This window comes from Mya arenaria, chromosome 10, assembly GCF_026914265.1.
Source record: "Mya arenaria isolate MELC-2E11 chromosome 10, ASM2691426v1".
In the NCBI taxonomy this organism is placed as follows: domain Eukaryota; kingdom Metazoa; phylum Mollusca; class Bivalvia; order Myida; family Myidae; genus Mya; species Mya arenaria.
Genome location: NC_069131.1, coordinates 8,665,963 through 8,687,365, shown reverse-complemented (window position 1 = coordinate 8,687,365; position 21,403 = coordinate 8,665,963). Strand labels below are relative to the sequence as shown.

The window sequence follows — 21,403 nt, the reverse complement described above, 5'->3', positions numbered from 1 at the left end:
AATGCCCTTATGGAAACATATTCCAAACATTCCTCAACGGCTATGAAATTATTTTTGGACAAACCTTTTTGCAGTTTACAGCCTTTAAAAATAAGATTTCCCCCCAACCAAATGCACTGCTTAACCTATAAATAAATGATTTTTGACATATTGCAATTATTTTCACTCATTGCATGTTTTTTCTGCTACAATGTTATCGCATTTTTATGTTGAATTGAATTGTTTTTATGTGTATCATTTAGATTCATTGTTTTCACATTATTACTTCACTCATGATTCATTGCTAATCTCATTTTATGTAAATTTCTTCTTGTTCAATTGTAAATAATGACAAATGCTGCTCAAAAGAGTGTGATAATAGATATACTCTTCCTGTCATTTATGTTATTTGATAATTGTCAGCTGCGGCATCTTCCATGAATTGCATTACTTTCACTATCACTTGTACATTATCATTTCGCCAAAGTAGTTCATATAACTCTACATACTGGTTAATTGTAATAGTAAACTATTTTTCAATTCTTTTAAAAGAAATCCATCCTTTGATATAGCCTTCATCTTACACCATTATCTTCTAGAGCTTTACCTTGCATTTTTGTCATTCAGACAAGGTTGAAATACATTACAAGGGACTAGACACCATATGATACCATTGCAAGATGAAAAAAAAACTGTCCAAAACTTTTAAATTAATGGAATTTATATCTTAGTGTACATTTTAATTGAGTTTTTGGACCGAGTAAATCCCAGTTATTTTAAAAAATAGTTTCTGAATGTGTCTAGTAAAAATCACAGGACCGCCAAATGCTATTCTTTAGTGTATACACACAGCTGAGACAGGGATGAAAATATTTATTTCTTCATTTAAAATATTGCATTTTTGACCTCGTACTAGCCCTAATTCAAGTTCAGACTTGTTTTACGGGAAAATTGAACTCGCTGATTTTGGTACTTTTAGTTCATCCCCAATTGATCCAATAAACCCTGGTATTATATTGATAATTATGAAGAAATAAAGACATACTTTATATGTAATGTTAATTGGGCTCAATTTCAGACCTATTCAGATTATGAAATAAAATACTGCATTATAACTACAGTCGAAACTCGTTGGCTCGGTATCCTCGTTGGCTCGAACCAAATTAAAAGGACCGATTTTTATTTACTCTTTGTTCATATAAATTTCGATCGGATGGTCGATATCTTGAGGGTCGATATTTCTCCACGCTCGAAGTCGTTTTCGCGGTCCCAAACTAGAATTTCACACTTGATTTGTTTGCTTGGGTTGATGTCATTTTCGCGGGTTCAGTTAAGAATCTCACACCTTGATTTGTTTGATTGGCTTCATTTAGCACAAGGCGCTAATCGATTAAAATTGCTTGACTGATATTATAATTATTATTTAAATGGTTTAACAGTTTGAATAAACATGCCATCACTTTAATTCTGTCTCTAATTATTATCCATCCTTAAATTACTATGCATTTTGATATAACTTTTAAGCTATGTTTGTGTTACCCACTGTTTACAATTGCTTGTTTTCGCATAAATGTATTTTATTATAAATAAAAAAAATAAAATGATATTTTTTAGTAATCGAATAAGTCATATTACGAAATTTACGGTGCCCTACTATGCCCAATTAATACTCTTCCTTCTCTTGCGGAGATAGCGTAGCCAATAACAAACGAGGTAAATAAGACTTTATGAAAAATGAAAAAAGGTAAATAAGACTTAATGAAAAAAAAAACATTCTGTAAGCAATCCCGCTTGGCTCGATATTCTCGAGGCTCGAAGTACTTTGGCCGGTCCCTAGAATATCGTGTCATCGAGTTTCGACTGTATTATTAAATCATAGACCAACTATAAAAACACACAAAAGAGAATGTTCCTTTTCATATACCTTGTTCTTATTTTTCTGGAATTGAACTGCTGGGGTTTAGGCATTGGTCTATGACAGGTGTGGTTGACTGTTGATATGTAAATTTAACCAGCTACGATAACAACATCATATGCATACACCACTGTCAGCATTTTAACTGCTACAGCTAATGAAGAACCTCCGATAGCTATACTCTTATATTAGCTTCCATTTATAAATAATATTCAACATTTAATTGTTTAAATCTATTTTGTATTACATTTTTCCTTTGAGATTCATTAAAAACATTTACAACCTATCGATAAAATATATACTGTATGCACTTCAGTGTTCATGTTTTGTGGTTTCCTTCTTACTAAAGCCTAAATAGTTGTTGTCATAGCCTATTAGTTGTTACCCAATTTTTTAACATTGCTATGCTTAAGCTAGGCCTGCTTCCATTTTCCGACTCCTTGCTGCTGTATTACTATTCCCAACTGTGCCCTTTTGTTAGGCAAAGCTTCCATCAATAACTATGAATTATATTTGATGTTCAAAATCATTTTAAATGTCAATTCAAAAAAATAATACAGAAACATAATTGTGATACTTATTTGAGATAAAAGCAACCCTTACCATTTGTATTGGTATTGAGAGTAGTTACAACACATGCACAATAATTTTGAACATTGACCCTTGCAAATGCCCCATTAGCGCTCTTTCAATGCACATCAAAATATCACAGTCTGACCTTGCACCCTGCCCTTTTTAAATCATAGCCCGGGTCCTGAATTTCCACTTAAGAAACTTTCTTCTACAAAAAGTACCAGACTAGGAGTGTTGTACGGTCTGATTAAATCTCCTCTTTCCACACATCTGACATTCATACAACCAGTTGTAACTCTCCTGCTGCCAGCTTTAAGCAGTACCGTCCCTCAGCACATTCTGTGATTTGATTTATGATCACGAGTAAAATTAAATACGATCTTACACTGAAATTAACAACATTTTCTGTTTCTTTTATGCTTATTTTCGGAGTTTTATTTGTTTTGTTTTTTATTTATTTCTGAATTACCCCCTTTTTTGAAAAGGGTGGGCTATACGCCGCTACCCGTGGGGCGCCCCTCCTGCATAATTATAGCTGTCAACTTTTCTACTTTCGGTTTGCTGAGAAATAGTTCTCTGCTATTCATTCTTATAGCTTAATATTCGCTCGTTTTTTATTGCAAAGCTTTATGAACAGTAAACAATGACGTATTATTAGTGCACATATGTTCCAAAAATAATGAAAACACTTTTTATTTTAAGATGGACATCAAAACATAACCAAATTACTACGCCGCTATTTAAAGAATTAAAATTTGGAAGGTCAAATGTGTTAGCAAAACAAATGTGGATACTCATTGGATTTTAACCATTTTTCTTAGTTTAAGACTGCATGTACGTGTGTTTTTATAGTAAGTTAATATTTAGTCATCTTACTGTCAGAGACCAGTCTGTTTCGCTTTAAAATGTTTGTTTTCCAGATAAAGAGTAAATGCCACGCTAGTTTGTTGACACATTTTGAGGTGTGGGTGGAGTAAAAAATATCGGATCTATCTGTAAATTGTTGTGTGAATTCTCGAGGAAGCTCAATTTACGTACTCCAATGGTTAACAGTTCAAAGTACATTTGAACGATGATATAAAATTTTATTTATGTTTATTTGTTTGGTATGAAAGCAAATGTTCGAACATTCAGCTTCAAAGATCAGTAAAATGTTTGATAAACGGGATAACCGGTAATAAACGGTAAGTTGTTAATTTCCAATTATATATTTATCTAAATTTATAAAACATTTCTTTTATATTTTTTTTTATTTTTTTTTATCATAATTTAATGAAGTCCAGTAGGCAAGTACATGTAACAACAAAGGAATTTAAAGTAGTTCTGAAAGTTGATATTTTCACTCCTTATTTTGCAGTGAAAATATCAAATTGATATTTTCACTGTTGTTATTTCACTGGTTAAACCCCATATTTCATCGAAAAGCATGAAAGAAATCATAATATATGTAAAGTAATCAATGATTCCATATATCAAGCGCAAATCTTGGAACCTTTTCATGTAATGATGCTGTAACATTTATGAACAGAATATATTAAAAACTACATGGTACAGCTCAGAAAGATAATAATTGCCATTGTAATGTCACTCTTACTTCAATGTCGCTTGTAAAAACGAAACGAGCGTGGACGAAATCACTAGGAAAATGTATAACATTGCTTGACCAGAAAGAAAAATCGAAAAACAATTACAGTAACGTTATGTCTGTGAGTAAAGATGGTCACCGAAGTAATGGTTCCCCCTTTTGCCAAGTTGTTTTTAAAATCAATTCATTGAAGATGGCAATTCCTTTCATAACAACAAGCGAAATGTTCTTGGGAAATTTTGCTCCCGGTTTGACCAAATATATTCGGATAATTGTATGGGTTAATAGTGGTATAATGTTACTATATTATCACATATATTGGTTGAGATATATACCTCAACATTTTATCATTTAAATATTGCCACAGATATGTATTATAACACATGAAATGAAATACAAATGTCATTACATCATCCAGGCAGCAATCATCCGATGCCTATTTTGACAATGAATAAATGGCAAACTTTAAGTCACAAATTTAGCAATATTTTTACTTTGAAATTATTTTTAAAAGAATGCATCAACATTTATTAGCATGCTACTTACAAAATGATGTCAAAACTATGATGAAAGTATATTGATATACATAAACAATTTGAATGAAAATACAATGTCACCAGTGTGACGCAGAGTTTTTAGAAAAGTATCACAATTTCCAAAAACAACCACATTTCAAATTATAATTGACCATTCATATTTGGATTAAATTTGATAAAAAGTATACAATAATGTCAAGATTTGTCATATTTATACAATAACTCAGATAAGTTGCACATATTTATATTCGAATGTGGAAGTATATACAATATACAATCAACCTATAAAATTTTAGCATAGCCGATATTTTGAAGAAGACGAAGACTTACATTGTCTTAAAATATGTTTACAAACCTAGAAAAACTCAAAAAAAAATAAACACAAATACTTACAGTATATACAGTTGATGTTTTTTCAGTGTACTAAAACATAATATGCGAAATCTTTGGCGAAATCATGAACATTTTCACTGCATATTTTGTTATTAGCACGATTCGTTAATGGAGGGTAATGTGCAATGCGCATGTGCGGAACAGCATTTTCAGCCATAACGGCTTGTTTTTAATCCCTTTGTTTTTGGTCCCACGTATGCCGTAATGTTAGAAGGGTTTTATAAGATGGTCACCCAACAGGGTGATTTGAGGGATTGGATAGACAAAATAAAGAAAATTTAACAAGTAATATGTTGTTTCGCGTCTTTTTATCAATCACGTTTTGTTTCACTGTTTTATCTGATTTTCTCGGCATCATTTTCCTATACAGGCATGATCCACGATAATGCTCACGTGATCCGGAAACAATCGTTTGCCTAACCTATTTTTCGACGTATGTTTTGTTGATCATATAACTACTAAATTAAACGCTTAATACATGTTGCAAGTGAATGCACTTGATTGCTGAATACATGCACGTATTTATTCGAGGGTGTATCTAATCGGTGTACGTTTATCAAATAATAGATAATACACATCTTGCACTGTCTTGTCGTGTGAACATTTCTGAATGAATCATCAAATTTCAATATATTATTTTTTATAAGGACACGTTGTTCGGAGACTAACTAAACTATTAAGTCAATTGTATTACCTATTATATAAGTATGTGTGTCATTGCAATGTCTATATAATGTTCTTTGGTTGTCTAACATTTTTATGAATATATTAAGGTATCATCATAAAGTTTTAAGAGTTGCTTCCGAAATTTGAGTAATTGAAATAATTGATAACACAAGAAAAGCAAGTGTATGTCTCACAGCCCCATATCGTGCGTGGGATGCTGCTTATTTGTCAGTTTATATGACGTATTGATACGATGTAAATGTTATTCATTGAACATTACACAGGATGTTAATTTAAACATTTACCACAAACACTGTTTTAACAAACAATAAAATGTATTGTGCTCAATAGTGTCCGTTTTTGACTATAGTTGTTAAAAAACATAGATGATTTTATTATATTATATTATTCATTTGCTGAAGTTGTTTAAAGTTGTTACGTTTGGAGCCCATGACCGAGTGGTAACCTTTCTATTTCATTTGTTGTATAATTACAATATAAAGAGAATATGACGTTGGTCGGTTGAACTAACCCAATGTGTCAATTCGATTAGTTTCATACAATCCATACCACAACAGTCCGCATGTTGATGCATTAACAAGTATCTTACACAACCAATATTAAGGTTTTTTTATTCAGTACAACACTCATTCAAAGCAAATGCATCACGAAGCCAAATGCTATCAATAGAAAATAGCAAAACAAAGCGACAGTTAATAGGCGGTTTTACATTACTTATTACAATACCAGAGCCTGTCATTTGTGCGGAACCAGTCCTTAGCGTATTCGACATTGTAAACGTCCGGGTAGTTATGAGCAATACAGAAAAGTATCTCAACTCTTCAATATAGATTCATGTGTCCATATTCCAATTAGCGAAGGAACCTATTCACATGTTGCAGAAGTTCTTAAACATTCTATTAAGTTTATACAAAAAGAAAACACGCTCAGATTGTTAGAATTAGAATAAAGCAGATAAATGCAGAAACGTGTGTATAACTATAACATATCTGTGAATAGATAAAGCCGTACTGGTAGGGTCATAACTACAGCTTAACAAAATCCAAATAAGAAACGTTCATATATATATGTACAAACGAAACAATTTGTTTGATTTTACACGTAAAAAAGTAGTAGTAGTAGTAGTAGCAGCAGCAGCACCAGCACCAGTAGCAGCACCAGCAGCAACAGCAGCAGCAGCAGCAGCAGCAGCAGCAGTAGCAGTAGTAGTAGTAGTAGTAGTAGTAGTAGTAGTAGTAGTAGTACAAGTAGTAGTACTAGTAGTAGTAGTGTAGTAGTAGTAGTAGTAGCAGCAGCAGCAGCAGCAGCAGCAGCAGTAGTAGTAGCTAATATACGTGTAGATATAACTAGATTTGAAACAGTATGTTCAGTAATTTTGAGTAGATACCATTTAACTGTCCCAGTTGGTAACGAGTTTATAAAAATAATTTTAGTTCAAGCATAAATGTGGGCTTACTTGGAGCGGTGACCCCAAATATCTGATGGAATTACATATTCTAAATATAGCCAAGACAATTGTGTTGGCTGTTTGAACTTGGAATAATTATATTGTAGGAACCGCTAAAATTGAAGTGCCCCGAACTTTACACAATGGTATGCAATTTAAAAACAAACACAGACATATGAACAATTGACGACAAGAAAACAAATCAAGATAGTTTAGTATTGTTTTCCAATCCACATTCAATTTATATATCTTCGCTGAAATTGGAGTATGTTTTGAACGAGCGGACAAACTCCAGAACACAATCATGGCAGAAGTCGAACTGTGCCTACAAATAGAAAATATCAAACTACATTGGTTAAATGCAGTAGAGTAAGCTATGACTCTCCGTTCTTTGCATTGTTTGTAAAGGATATTAAGTTGAATATATCATATCGTACACTACTTAATTATATCGGGGTTGTCATCGTTATTCCCTGCGAATACGTAGATTATAGTAAGCTTACTATTTGCCAAAGAAAGAGGGTTTTAAAGAAGACCAAACATATATGTACATATATATTTAATTTAATTATGTTGACTCTTTCGTTAATGGGCATAATACGCACTTGTATTAAGCTCAGATATATGTTAATTCGAAATTAAAACCAATTAAATGGTTAGCTTACCTGATTGGCCACTGCGTTGGGTCTCCTGGCTTTGACCCTCCTGACGGCATTTACCACACTGACCTCGTGCTCTACTACCAATTTCTCCAAGAGGAATGCCATAACACAGAACAGCCCGCTCTTACTACCACCATCCCTGATATATATAGCATATAAGATTGATTAAAGTGAATGTTAGTTCAAATGAAAACATATTTGGTCCAAAATCCCGCAATCCAGATAGTAAAAAAAGTGTATAAAATCCAACGAGAACACATGGGTTACAAAGCTTGAATTTGTACTACCTGCAGTGGACAAGAACAGGCCCATTGGACGATGCCATTTTGACATCTCTCAGAAATGCGACATAGTTAGCAAGGCTGCTTGGAACATTTCCAGTCTGGTTCCAGTCTGTAAACTCAAAGTGTCGCAATGTGCTCTTGCCACCTTCACTCTGTAACAAAAACCAAAACTACATATATGAAAGCATACTTTCATTAAACAAAATCAATAATATACATTAAACTGTTCAATAAAAGCAAAGAAAGTTTCAAAACTACTCTTTGTTCTTGATGGCATCCATTACATTTTTACGCCGAAATTACTTTATTGTTTTAAACCCCCCACAAATAATCTTCTTACAAATGATGTACATTCAGTTACATGTATGCGATGTATACATGTACACTAACCTGTGTGCTTCCCTTGAACTCAATAGTTAGCCATTTCTGGATGTTGTACTCGTTCGTGACCTTATCCCTCCCACATGAAATAGTCAGTTGACCTTTCTTGAGTTCTTGATTGTCCGCTGGATAATATTCACCTATATCCTAGTGGAAATAATGTTAAGTTCTTTTTTTAATGAAATTCCGTTAATAAGGATTTGATTAAGACTTGTGCAAAGAACATCCTCTACAGTAGGAGATAGTTGAAATTTATATATTATGTTCTTCCGTCTTGAAATGAAACAGCAGCAAGAGAGAACTTCATGTAATTTCATCGAGACGACTCATTACAGACTTTTGACAAAATGACAGGAATATATATTTTCTTAATCGTACCTTTTTGCCGTCACTTTGCTCAAAGCTGACAATGCATGAACAATTTTCTTGGTATGCCAAATTAAGGAAATCCTGTACAGTATTTGGCATTGGAGACTGTGCGACAATATATTTCCGTTTCGCCTGAAACGCCTGCAACATAAATTGAATGTACGGCGATGGACGAACACGATATGTAAATACTTTAACTGGCTGTATATGTTTGGAGAAACTACCGTTAATTAGAGCAAATGTTAAATGTAAAATGTTTGAACTTGAAATGTTCTTTGAAATTGTTGAATAATAATATTTATACACCCTTACATGAACAAAGACAGCATTGACATAATCTGAATCACCATTGCTTATTCCCAGATAAAGTCGAGGGCGGTATTCATCGCCTGAAAGTAATAACCCTTTTATTATATACCTTTTGAGTTAACATAATTTTACATTTTGATAGCGCACTATTTCATTACCGAATGTCATCGCGCAGTTATACTGGTTATGATATTAGGTCAGCAGAGCTGAAGCGTTACGTATGGCTTGTTGATATATGTTGGGTATTTCATAAAGTGGGTAATGAGTACGCGATATTCTTTACAAGCGTGCACCTGGAATATCTGCTCCACTTCTGTTCTTTCCTTTCTCAGACTTGTTTCGTCCAATAGCAACGACTTCATCGTCAGTGTGAACGTGGGGAGTGTCCTTTATTTTCTACAAAGGAGAAATACTTTACACTGCCATTTCGTTTGTGTTATGAGCATATATATATATATATATATATATATATATATATATGCATTCTGGGCATAATGTGCATTTACATCTGTTTCAAAGAAACATATTACTCATTCATTTTGAATAAAACTGTCAATTTTAGCCTAATAGGTGGGACAGTTACTTTCGTTTGACTGTTTGTATCTGGATAAATACACTTTAAATACCAAGTGAACATCGTTATGTAATTATCAGGTTAACACTACTTATTGACAGCAGCACTAAATATTGATAAGTATACTCACTTTGGGCAAATGCAAAAGCACATTCCGTTACCTTTAACTGCCTGATAAGATCGCCTTTGCTGGTCTCTATCATGTAGTCCTGAAACTGTTTACCTGGTATCTGCTCACAGTTAAAAGTCAGGGTGTGAACCAGGGCAAGGTGTAGAAACTCGTACTGTTCCTGAAATCAGGACAGACACACACACTTATATACTCATGGTTCGTTTGTGTGTGCATTGGTTCTATGAAAACGCATATCAGAAGTAAAGCATAAACATTGTGTAATTCCAATATGACATGTAAACGTAGAAAAACAAAACTGCAAGAAGAAAATAGACAACTGATAAGCCATTGAGGCTGCAAAGAGGACATGAAATATCCAGCAATTATGCAATAGGTATATCTTTTAGACGTGCATAGCTGAGTTACAACTATAACTACAACTTTTAAGGTACGACAAAATGTAAGAACGCAGTTTGTATTAATATTTTCTGAACCTCCCTATATTTCTGCACTTCTCTATTACTTTGTCACTCCCGTTACGTTCTTTGTGGTTCAAGGATTCACATATCAACCTACCGCTGTCTGGACCATGTTTGGCCTGTTCTGTCTCATATTGATGATGCATCCTGGAATCTCAACGGCGTTGTTCGAATTGCCTTCCTTTGTTAGAATATCTAACGCAATATATGTCCCTGTTCGACCGATTCCCGCACTAAAAGGAACATCCATATATGACATTTATCGATCATAACAAATGGTAAAAGGCAATGCGCTATTTATTAATTTATACAAATGTATTTTACACTCCATTATAAAGAGTGCTGGAAAGCTGATATAAATCACTCTCGAGTCCACTTGGAAACCAATACTGTGTCATCTGTGTCATATTTTATAGACCAAGTAATGGTTCTAATGGCGATCGAAAACAGGACCGCTTGCGTGAGAGGAGGACACCTTTATCACTAGTTTTTACATGAACGTTTTAATGGACATACAATAGAGCTTCAAATGTGTTTATTGCTGGTTCTGTATCAACACGTACAAAGAAAACACTCACATTATTTGTGATGTCTTGCTTACTGTCTGACCTAATGCTTGTGCACTTGAGAGCGATTTTAGTTCCCCTAGTTCTGTGTTTTTCTTTGTAATGGTCCATTATAGCCTTACTAGTGTTGTAAAACATTCCCTTCAGGACAAATTCATTAAAGAACTTATAATTCATTATTTCCTTTTATGCGACCAGCGTTGGTGGGACATCAACATGTACAGGGGCAATCAGTGAGTACCATCTTTCTTAACTGAATCCGTGACGCTCTGATCTTTGACGTTCATAACATGACAATGGCTCTTGAATATGCAATAAAAAAATCTCACACTTGCAATTACAGTCGAACCCCGTTAGCTCGAGCTAGCTTGGCTCGCATTCCTCCTTGGCACGAACTGGTACAAAGTTAGAACATATCTGTATGCTTGGAATGCTCTGTAACGCTCTCAAATAGTACTTTTATAACAGGTGCAAAGGTTTAAAAATTGAACAATAAATAATCTTCACCTGCAATGGACCAGTGTTGGACCGCCAAGATGAGCAGGAGAATTGAACACTCTATGTCGGAACTCAATCAGCGCTGTGACGTCCTCTGGGATTCCCCTATCCGGCCAGGCCGTGAAGTGGAGTTGGTGCAGCTGCCTCTCAGATTCTCCCTGAAATAGTTTTTATTATGTTTTCTAGTTAAAACATACTTGCATGTTGTATTTTGAAAACAGGTCATACATTCCTATTTGTGAAATAACCTGCTTTTTGTGGACTCCATATTGTCATAATACTTTACGGAGCCCCCCTCCTCCCACGCGCCCCCCACCTCTCTCTCTCTCTGTTTTCCGGTTTAATAATTTCGTGGCGTTCGCTTTACGCTGATTTCCATAGCATTTCGTTGTAACGCCATGAATTTGTTTTTAATGAGATTGTCAAGATTGGTATATAGTTATGAATTGTATATAACTCAAACAATTGATCGTTGTTAGTGTACTTTAGTTGATGCCATGGTGCCGTAGTCAAGGGGAAGGCATATTGCTACCAAGTTTCAATTGATATAGTTCTTAATTGTGTTTACAGTCTTATACATCACATACACCCCGACCGACCAAATTACCTGACTCTTTTTATAAAAAAACTCCATTGAAGTGAATTTTAACAATCTTTACATTTAAATGTACACCAGGTAGAAATATATAATTCAACTTCGTTTTTAACAGCCTTGATCCTTCTACAATTTTTTTTATGTGGGATGGTGTTGTGTAATTTGTATTATTTATCTAATGCTTTAACTTGTTCAATTCTTTCTACATTTCATCAACATGATTAATATTGAATAAGTTCGTATCAATTGTGTAAGTTTTAGAACAGCAACTCATAAGGAAGCATATAACGAGTCAAACCTGGTTATCTTTCCTTGTAATTTTTATATTGATATTCAGCTACTAATTCAACAAAGCACTTTAAGCAGAAGCATTGGATGCATAGATAAGGATATATAACATAATACGTGAATAATAAGGAAAAACGCATTTTATCGCTTCATTCTCAACTTAACGCAAGATGTTAAAAGCATTCTTCAATATAGTGTCTATCGCTCCGTAAATCTTTTGTGTTTATTCCGGTAGCGTGAAGTCGAAATACACATTAGAATTTACGAGTGCTTTAAGTTTAGGTTTGCTTACTGTTTAAACTTCCGTGTATTTTGCCTATATTTCATTTAAGCCTTGTCAAACTATTAAGTTGAATGGTTGAGACGTTAAAGTGTTTGAACTAGTAGACATATCCGAATCAGAGATTGATTTGATGACTACGATTATGTGTCTTAAAATTTAAATTGGTCGTCCAAGCACACTGGTTAATATAGAAAAGACATAAGGTACACAATGGCTTAAATCTTTCATGTGCTAAAGAAAGTGTGTGGCCACAGCCCTAATGTACCTTTTCATTGGTCAACAAATAATTGCTTACACTAAATTAATATTCTAATTCGAGTACTGAATTTTGATTCAGTCGCGTCAGCGGAACATTTATGTCATACTTCCTCGCTCTGACAGGTGCCCTTGACCACGCTGTAGTTGACCGTAATATTTCAATTATTGTTAAGGTGTGTTTTGTTTCATTAATTACCTGTGTTTTTTAAGATATTTTCATAAGATACCGAGGTCATTGCTTTTAAACATTGTCCTTTAAGCGATGGACGTAGACTGTAGTGTGTTATTATGCACAGGCACTGACATTTAGGGTTGTGGGTGTAATTTATTTAACCAAAATCTAATAAGATCGAGTACATATGTCAGTTTTCACTGTATGATAAATATTTCGGTCAACTACCAAACTAAAAATAAATCTAGATACAAATTAATGTGTGTTACCTTTGCTTGTAATGTTTAAATTAATATCAGTGTTTCATGTAATTAAGCAAAGGACTTTAAACGAACATATTTACTGCTTTATATAGTATTGCTTGCACAGAGAAATTAATGAATATTCTTCCGTACAATGGCAATATTTTTGTGTTCTTTTGTGCTTATTCGTTTAGCGTAAAGTGAGATTAATCATCAGCATTACGGACGGTTTACATTTAGTTTTGAGTACATTTTAATCTTCCGGGTATTTTGCCTAATTTTCACAAGTTATGGTATATGTTTGTAGCGACAAGTATTTAAATTGGAAAGTACATACATACGACTCACTGATTTATGTTAATGCATATGATAATAGTTGTTAATATTCAAGTTCGTTAATAAGGAACAATATTTCATTTAGAAAAAAATGTATATGCATTGAAACAATTATTTTAAATGCAGTCGCGGCAAAACGGGTCTTATTTTTCCTCTAAATCACATGTTAAAACAATATTTGATATAGGTACGCATTGAAATTATAATTAGAATGAACAATGACATCGAACTACACTTACATCATTTAGGAGCAGCAACCTTCTCGTAAACTCTGCATACTCATCCTCGCTCTGACAGGTGACCTTCACCCCGCTGTAGGTCAAAGTGGTCCCAACATTGGGCCAGTACTGCTCGCATTTCTCCTTCTGATGATACAAAAAGGACTTAGATAACAATGATAGAATCTGTGTGCAATGTTGTTGTGTTGACATGTGTTATTGTGTGATAGTTTTATAATCCGAACGCCTTAGCGATTGCGATAACTGAATTTGACTAACGCATACTTGTTTGTCGAGTTTGGTCATTCCAATGGTAACATTGCAATTATGTTATACATTAAAATGGCATTCAAATAATCGAAAAAGAATTCAGTATATGAAGCCTTTTTCAATATATTTATATTTTTCGAAATACTGGTGTACTTGAATGAATGTTTTAATTAACGGGGTTAAGTTTGCACATTAATTGTCTTTATACCCCTTCCTCTATCAGGTTGGTAACCATGACAATCTTCTCCACCTTTTGTTGCCAAATCATACTCCAAAACATGCCAAAGTCTCCCATCTGTTTCGACATTGGACCTGGGAATACAAAACACCATAGAAACGGTAGCAATTGCCTTTTGTATGTTGTATCTTTCATTTATGCATGAATGTCATTGTTGCTTTCCCGATGTATATCTCTTTAAAGAAAGAGTGTTATAAAGTAGTCCGTCTCATTCTTAGAAATACAAAGTAATGATTTGCAATGTTCCAATAAATTAATTACTGGAGGATCATCGCTAGCAAAAATGAAGGTTTCACGGACATGTAAATATCGAAAATATGTATATATTCTTACCAAGCGAGGCAATATACGCATTTCTCTCCTTGAAACCCTGTAAGTAGAAGATCACGTTAACTTTAATAATTATTGTTAGTGTACTTGATACGTTTTTGATTTATTTCATTTAAAGTTCACTTCAACTTATTGAGTATTTTGGTTCTTATACATACATCGATGTAGTTAGCATTGATGTAATCAGTATCAAAACCAGTCACTTTCACCCTTGTAGCATCATCTGGAAACACAATTAAAGAAAATAGAAAATAAATAAATACTTAAATTTAAATTTTACTACTACTACTACTACTACTACTACTACTACTACTACTACTACTACTACTAATAATAATAATAATAACAAAAATAATGATAATAAATCCTAGTTATTATTTAGAGATAAAGCAATTTTATAGCCTTGTTTTAATTCAAACTGAACTGCAGTAAAATAAATTTTCATTAGAAATCAATGCCCATGGATCGGTGAATTTTAATGATTTAACTTCAATGGTATTGTTACATGCATATAATCCCTTGTATCTGTTTTTCGCCCTGTTTTGAGGTATTTTGGCAGCGTCACAGCTCCTTGTGAGGCCGTCAGAGAAATTCTGCAGGAGAGAAAGGCAAATATATAGGCTAAAATAGTTTGTATTACAATTAAAATGCTATAAGTTGCTTTTTTATTATATTTTACTCATATTTTAAATTGTTTTACTAGCGTTACGTATTTGATATACAAAGAACAAAAACTATATATATTCGTGTTGCTTATGTAACTGACAAGTACATCAAATTCCTCCTCATAGTAATCCAGAGTCTTTCCAGCCACAAAAGCCGCCAGTTCCTCCACTTTCACTTTCCGTTTCTCTATATCCTGTATACCGATGTAGTAAACGTTCTCCTCAACCTTCTTTGCCAGTTTCCTTTTTTGGGACCTTCTCTCTTCGTCTAAATCTGTCAGATTTATATGTCATTAGATATTACAATGTGGTATATTCCTATTTATTTAAAATGTCACAGGAAAACATTTATACGTTTAGTTCACTAGCTTTATGTACAATTGGCAATCGTTGATACCGTCCGTATTTTGATCGAGAATTAAACATCGGTCCGAAAAGAAAAAGTGTTGTAATTTAAAATTTAAGTGTATTTAATAAATCAGTGAACTTTATCAGAGAGCTTACATTTTAGAAGTTGAAATTGTTCTCAATAAGGCATTTTTTTTATCTATGATGCCTGTCAACCAGAAAATCTCAATATAATATTAAGAAATTTAGTTGTTGCTTCGGGAATTTTCAAATATTATATGAGGTCGTCTTTATATATGAGGTCGACACATAGCTATCTTATTCATGGAGGTGATTAGCAGTCTAATAATCGGTTGAACACAAACACATTTTCCATCTAGTACATACATATAATTTTTTGGAATTATTAGCGTTATAAAAACTTAATGACACATACAAACCTTATTATTTTACTAGTTTCAATTAAAGTATGTACAATTTGTTTCAAACTAACCAACTTCTAGATCATCATCTTCCGTAGCTGTTTCCAAGCCACCACCGAGCATTAATGTGTCCGATACATGGTTGTAATTAACGTTTAATGTTCCTAACGTCGGTGCGGTTGTTGCTTTCGTGGAAACATGTTTGCCTGGAAAATCTGTATAATAACGCATACAAGTTAGGTCAAATAAAATGTTAAAAAAGGTTTTGACACTTTTTGTACGTTTATTTTTTAGTTGAGTATAATTAATTAAGCTAAGCATTCGAAACAAATTGTTTCAGCCAAATCCAGTTAAATTCTCATTATATTATGAACATGATATGTGAAAAGGATTAAAACAATGAAATTATTATATATACCGACGTTATCAATTCTGAACTAGAACCGTCGATATGCGAAGAAAACCTGGTTTTAAATTTGCTTTCTCAGAACGTTCAGGGAAGTTTGAACGAATGATGGATCGGCATGCAGATGAAAATGTGTAACTCTTTTTGCGCTGTATATGCTTGAGCTTTGTCGTTAAAAATGTCATCAATGTCAAGCCCGCCACTGAATAGATATGATAAAACAGTCCCGTGAAAGGTTGCTGGATAAAATATCAAAGTGTATTTATAAATATGGAACTAATGTTGTTTAATTGGTTTTGTTAAAGAGACAGGTTAAAATTCGTTATATTTTAATCCCAAACGCATGGCCAAGTTAAAGCCAGGACAAGCCAAACTGCAAGGAATCTTCCCTTACGTTTGACCTTGAACTCTGACCTACCTCTTCTCGGCTTCTCATAATTTAATAATAAGTTATTTTTAAATCCCCCAATGCATGGCTTAATTACGGCCCAGACATGCCATATAAGAAGGAATCTTGACCAATGATTCCTTAGTTTGACATTGACATATGACCAACAGACACGGGTCTTGCATGCAAACGCTGGCTTCTCATAGTGAATATTGTTGCCAAAGTATTTTATAATCCTACAATGTATAGCCAATGTATAGCCATGTAGACAAGCAAAACAGCAAGGATTTTTTAAATTCAATTTCCATTAAGCATGAGCTTGTTATTTAACCTGCCGATATATGTCTTGTAACACACACGCTGGATTCATATGGTGAAAAGTGTTTCAAAATCCTCAAAGAAGTGGCCAATTACAGCCCAGACCGGTAACATTTAAAGCAATGTTGACCATTAAGTGTGAGCTTGACTCTTGACCTACATACATGCATGGCTTGCAAATCAAATTACAAGAAATATTACCAAATGACCCTTATGGGTGAACATTTGAAAGTGTGCATAAGTTATTTTGAAATCCCCTTATACTTGGCCAAGTTACAGCTCGGACACGACTTAATGAAACTATCTGTGCGGTATCAATCTGCCCTATCGCTCGCCAAACGACATACACGAATCTGATAACCTTGATTTAAAAAACCTTGTTATAAGGCAATAAACAAAGCTAAAAATATTAAAGGCGAAATTAAAAAAAAAATATACATATACCTCCATGTAATGGCTCTATTGTTTGACACTCAAAATCAATATCTTCACTTTGATCTTCATTGGGCTTTCTATTTCTTCTAAATAAAAATCGCAATTAAAATAGTTACCACAGATTCATTTTGAATACGTCAGTTAATAATGTCTTAATGAAGAAAAATATATAATCATTTGTGGCTTTGGATAATCGTATTACAATGAACTTCTTATTCGTCTGGTAATGTTCATGTAATTCGTAGTAAACATTGCAATCATTTTCTAGTGCATTTACAAAAAGACATGTCTACAGTGCTACCAAATGTTATACAATATGCAATTTCCATCAAGAATGAGGAAAACTGATGTCGAAAACACTAACATGATATATCCCTAGAATAACTCACCTCCTTTTAAGGAAGATGATAATCAAAACGACGACCACAGCGAACACCAACATCCCTCCCACACCTCCTCCTATAGCAGCTACATCACTTTTTCCGTTCTCCGTATTAGCTCCTGAAGGACATTCAAACAGAAACGCGTTGTTCAATTGGTATATCTAAATGTAAGTCAATATATTATATGAAATCATATTAATATGATGACGGAAACTACATGGGCGGGTAGTAGCATGTGCCAAATAAGATATCAAACATGAATAATTTCAACATCTATTTGTAACTACATTATAATTTACAAATCTAACAATATTCAATACAACAAATGAAAATATACCCGATATACACGTATCGCCGCTGAAACCATCAACACACCCACTTATGCACTTTCCTGATGAGTAACATTTTGACTCTGTTGTTGAGTTGGCACAATTCTCAGAGCAGATTTTCTCACACGTTGTGCCATAATAATTAGATATACATCCATTTGTGCAGTAACCGTTTCCTTGTAAACATATTTGATTCTTGCAATTAGTGTTACATGTAAAATTGCAAAATGCTCCATAAACCTTCTCATCCAAGCACCCAATACAACTTCCAGTTTGTCTTTCGCATCCATTTGAGGAGCATATGGAGCTACAGGTAGTGTTGCAAAAGTCTCCTTTGTACGATGACGAATTGCATTCCACGCAATGGCCTGACTGTATGTCACACTTTCCCTGTTTACACGTAGGGCTACACAGTGAACCACAAAGCTGTCCGTAGTAAAGGTTTTTGCATTTAGTGCATGTTGCACTATCTGAACAGCTTAAGCAGTTTGCAGGACAATTTAAGGTACATGATCCGTCTTCCTGATTGCACGTTGCAGTACATGGATATGTACATGTTAAGTTACAAAATGAACCATAGAAACCTGGGTAGCACTTGTAGCATTCTCCATTTTGTTTACAGTCATTGTCACCACAATAATAACATTCTTTATCACATTTTGAGCCGTAATATGTCTTTGAACATGCATTACAAACGCCAGAGGGCTTGAAACATCCCCCATTACAATTTCTTGGACACTCTAAGTCACATTTTAATCCGAACCACCCAACAGTGCACTCATTGCAGTGATCACTGTTAACACATGATATGCATGCATGTGGACACGTCCTAGTTATACATGCACCCGTTATTATGTCACAGCCAATCGTGTTGCTGCATTGACATTCATTTTGACATTTATCTCCAAATCTTCCATTCGGGCAAACAGTACATGAGGAAGCGTTAGAACATTCTTCACATGCCGAGTAACATTGTGCAGTACACGTTGGTAAATAATATCCCGTTGTACAATTGCAGTGACCATTGTCCAAGCAAGTGTTGCCCAAGCAGTTAGGTGAACATTGCATTTTGCAGTCAGATCCGTGAAATCCTCGAATGCATGTACACGACCCGTCCTCATGATTACATTTTCCATCTTTACAGCCCCTTCCACATTTGTTGATACACTGTGGTCCCCATTTTCCTGGGATGCATTCTTCACATTGAGACGCCTTGCTACATCGTATACAGTCAAGCCCAACGGCGGTACATGGAACACATCCTCCGTTGAAGAAATACTCTGATGAGTTGCAGTGGCACACGATATCATTTTCTGTCTTAGTACACTCTTTACAAGATTCAGGACAGTGGTTACCTTCGTGTGAAAAAACAAAGGTGTCAATATTATCATACCTTTGTGCAAACAGCTAATATATGCAACATTCCTAATGGGCAAGCTTGATGATTACAAGTATTTTTTTATTTTAAAGTCATAATAACATAAACGAATATGAGTATGCACGGTTTTGTACGCGTTTCAAAGACATTTCAAACATACATGGAACTATTGCATTTGTGACATTTGAATAGAATGTACATGCTAAAATCAGCCCGGTCCTATAATTTGAGATTAATAAATACATATAACTATGTATGGATATACATATTTATACCATAGAGGGCAGAATCGGTCAGAGATGGTGAAAACATTATGGTTATATAATTATTTATATCATAAATGACACCGCCTTTTTATATATAACTAGTGAAAAACCGTTTGACGCCATAAACAAATTGGATAAACAATGAACTCGCTATATGACGTCATTTTATTTATTTAGTCCTCTGCATTTATACATTCGTGCTCGATTAATACGAATTATGTCTAACTTGTTTAATAAATTCCGTTTTGAATAAGTGTTTATGTAATATCCTCTATGTACTTAACACGAATGGGTCGACATATTAAATAATTTTGAAGAGTTATACATAATAATCAACTTTAATTTTACCCAATTGGACAAAAGTAATAACACACAACACAGGAAGCCAAAATTATTTGCTGTTAAAACGACTAGATATTTTTATCTTCTGCTCAAAATATCTGAAATTATTTCTGTAATAAAACAAAGTTCTGCTGTTCAATTTAAATGATTGGACGCACAATAACTTCGGTGAAAATCATGTTGAGATGTATGAAATGGAATGATAATTTATGATGACTTCTCAAATGACTTTAAGAACTAATGTAGAAAAAGGAAAACTCTTACCAACAGACATGCAAATATCCACAGTAAGGTATAATGTAAAAATAAAAAACACAGCCCATTGAATGAGATTCATGTTTTAAAAGAGCACACGGTATAAATGCACATTGATAAAACATGTAGTCGTTATTGAAGCTAACTTGAAGGTGCTTAACACGTAGAAAGAGGTAAACCAGGAAGTTAGACCATAACTTGTAAATGTGCTATGCTACACTGAATTATTTTAAATGAACAAAGAAGGTTCGGTACGTATAATAGGCATAGCATACTACAAACTACTAATACATACTTGTTTAACTTGCATAAAGGATTTCATCTGATAAATAGTATAGATTAACTTATTGTGATTAAGCGATTCTATATAATATATAATAGTTAGCAGAAAATAAATCTTCCTTATTAGATACTACCTCGGTCAATATGATTTTCTAACAGGTAATATAAGATCATATTCAATAGCTCCCTTGTCAATTATTGTCTATATTGTGTAATGAAAGGTTGTGATAAATCATGAACATACTTAACCATTCCATGTTATCAAAACATGTTCAATGTCATTTGATGATAACTGTTTGGTTTATCGTTGCCTAAAGAAAATAACCATCTAAATAATGACCCATGATTTATGGTAGGTTATCATAACAACGCACGGAATAGAGACGGAACACTTGTGGGTACGAATGGTGTTCTATATGCAATTTGCTACGCCCCGGTATTAAGATAAACTTATTACATTATACTAAATGGACACCAACACAATGGTTAGGGCAAACAAGAAATATAATTCTCATGCTATACGCTGTTTAAGATAGGTCAACAAGATGGGCATTTTTTCACAGCTATTTCAATTCAAATGACACACAGGCACTAATTGATGGATGGC

General features: G+C 33.9%; 1 protein-coding gene across 2 annotated transcripts; it reads right to left on the bottom strand.

Moving 5' to 3' along the window:
* Nucleotides 1–6,262: 6,262 nt before the first annotated feature.
* LOC128204220 (receptor-type tyrosine-protein phosphatase kappa-like) lies at nucleotides 6,263–20,695 on the bottom strand. Of its 2 annotated transcripts, none has more exons than XM_052905609.1 (21): nucleotides 20,524–20,695; nucleotides 18,282–19,628; nucleotides 17,951–18,062; nucleotides 17,571–17,647; nucleotides 16,086–16,229; nucleotides 15,352–15,518; nucleotides 15,085–15,172; nucleotides 14,738–14,802; nucleotides 14,583–14,619; nucleotides 14,220–14,323; nucleotides 13,763–13,888; nucleotides 11,359–11,507; nucleotides 10,383–10,518; nucleotides 9,856–9,984; nucleotides 9,414–9,516; nucleotides 9,124–9,200; nucleotides 8,821–8,952; nucleotides 8,452–8,589; nucleotides 8,065–8,213; nucleotides 7,781–7,916; nucleotides 6,263–7,440 (listed from the first exon to the last, which is right to left on the bottom strand). In XM_052905609.1, exons 1-21 carry the CDS (start codon nucleotides 20,594–20,596, stop codon nucleotides 7,357–7,359), a joined length of 3,573 nt encoding a protein of 1,190 aa, XP_052761569.1. In that variant the 5' UTR covers nucleotides 20,597–20,695; the 3' UTR covers nucleotides 6,263–7,356. The 2 variants fall into 2 exon arrangements, with proteins under 2 accessions (XP_052761569.1, XP_052761570.1); XM_052905610.1 differs by having other exon boundaries at nucleotides 17,571–17,644.
* Between the last annotated feature and the right edge of the window lie 708 nt (nucleotides 20,696–21,403).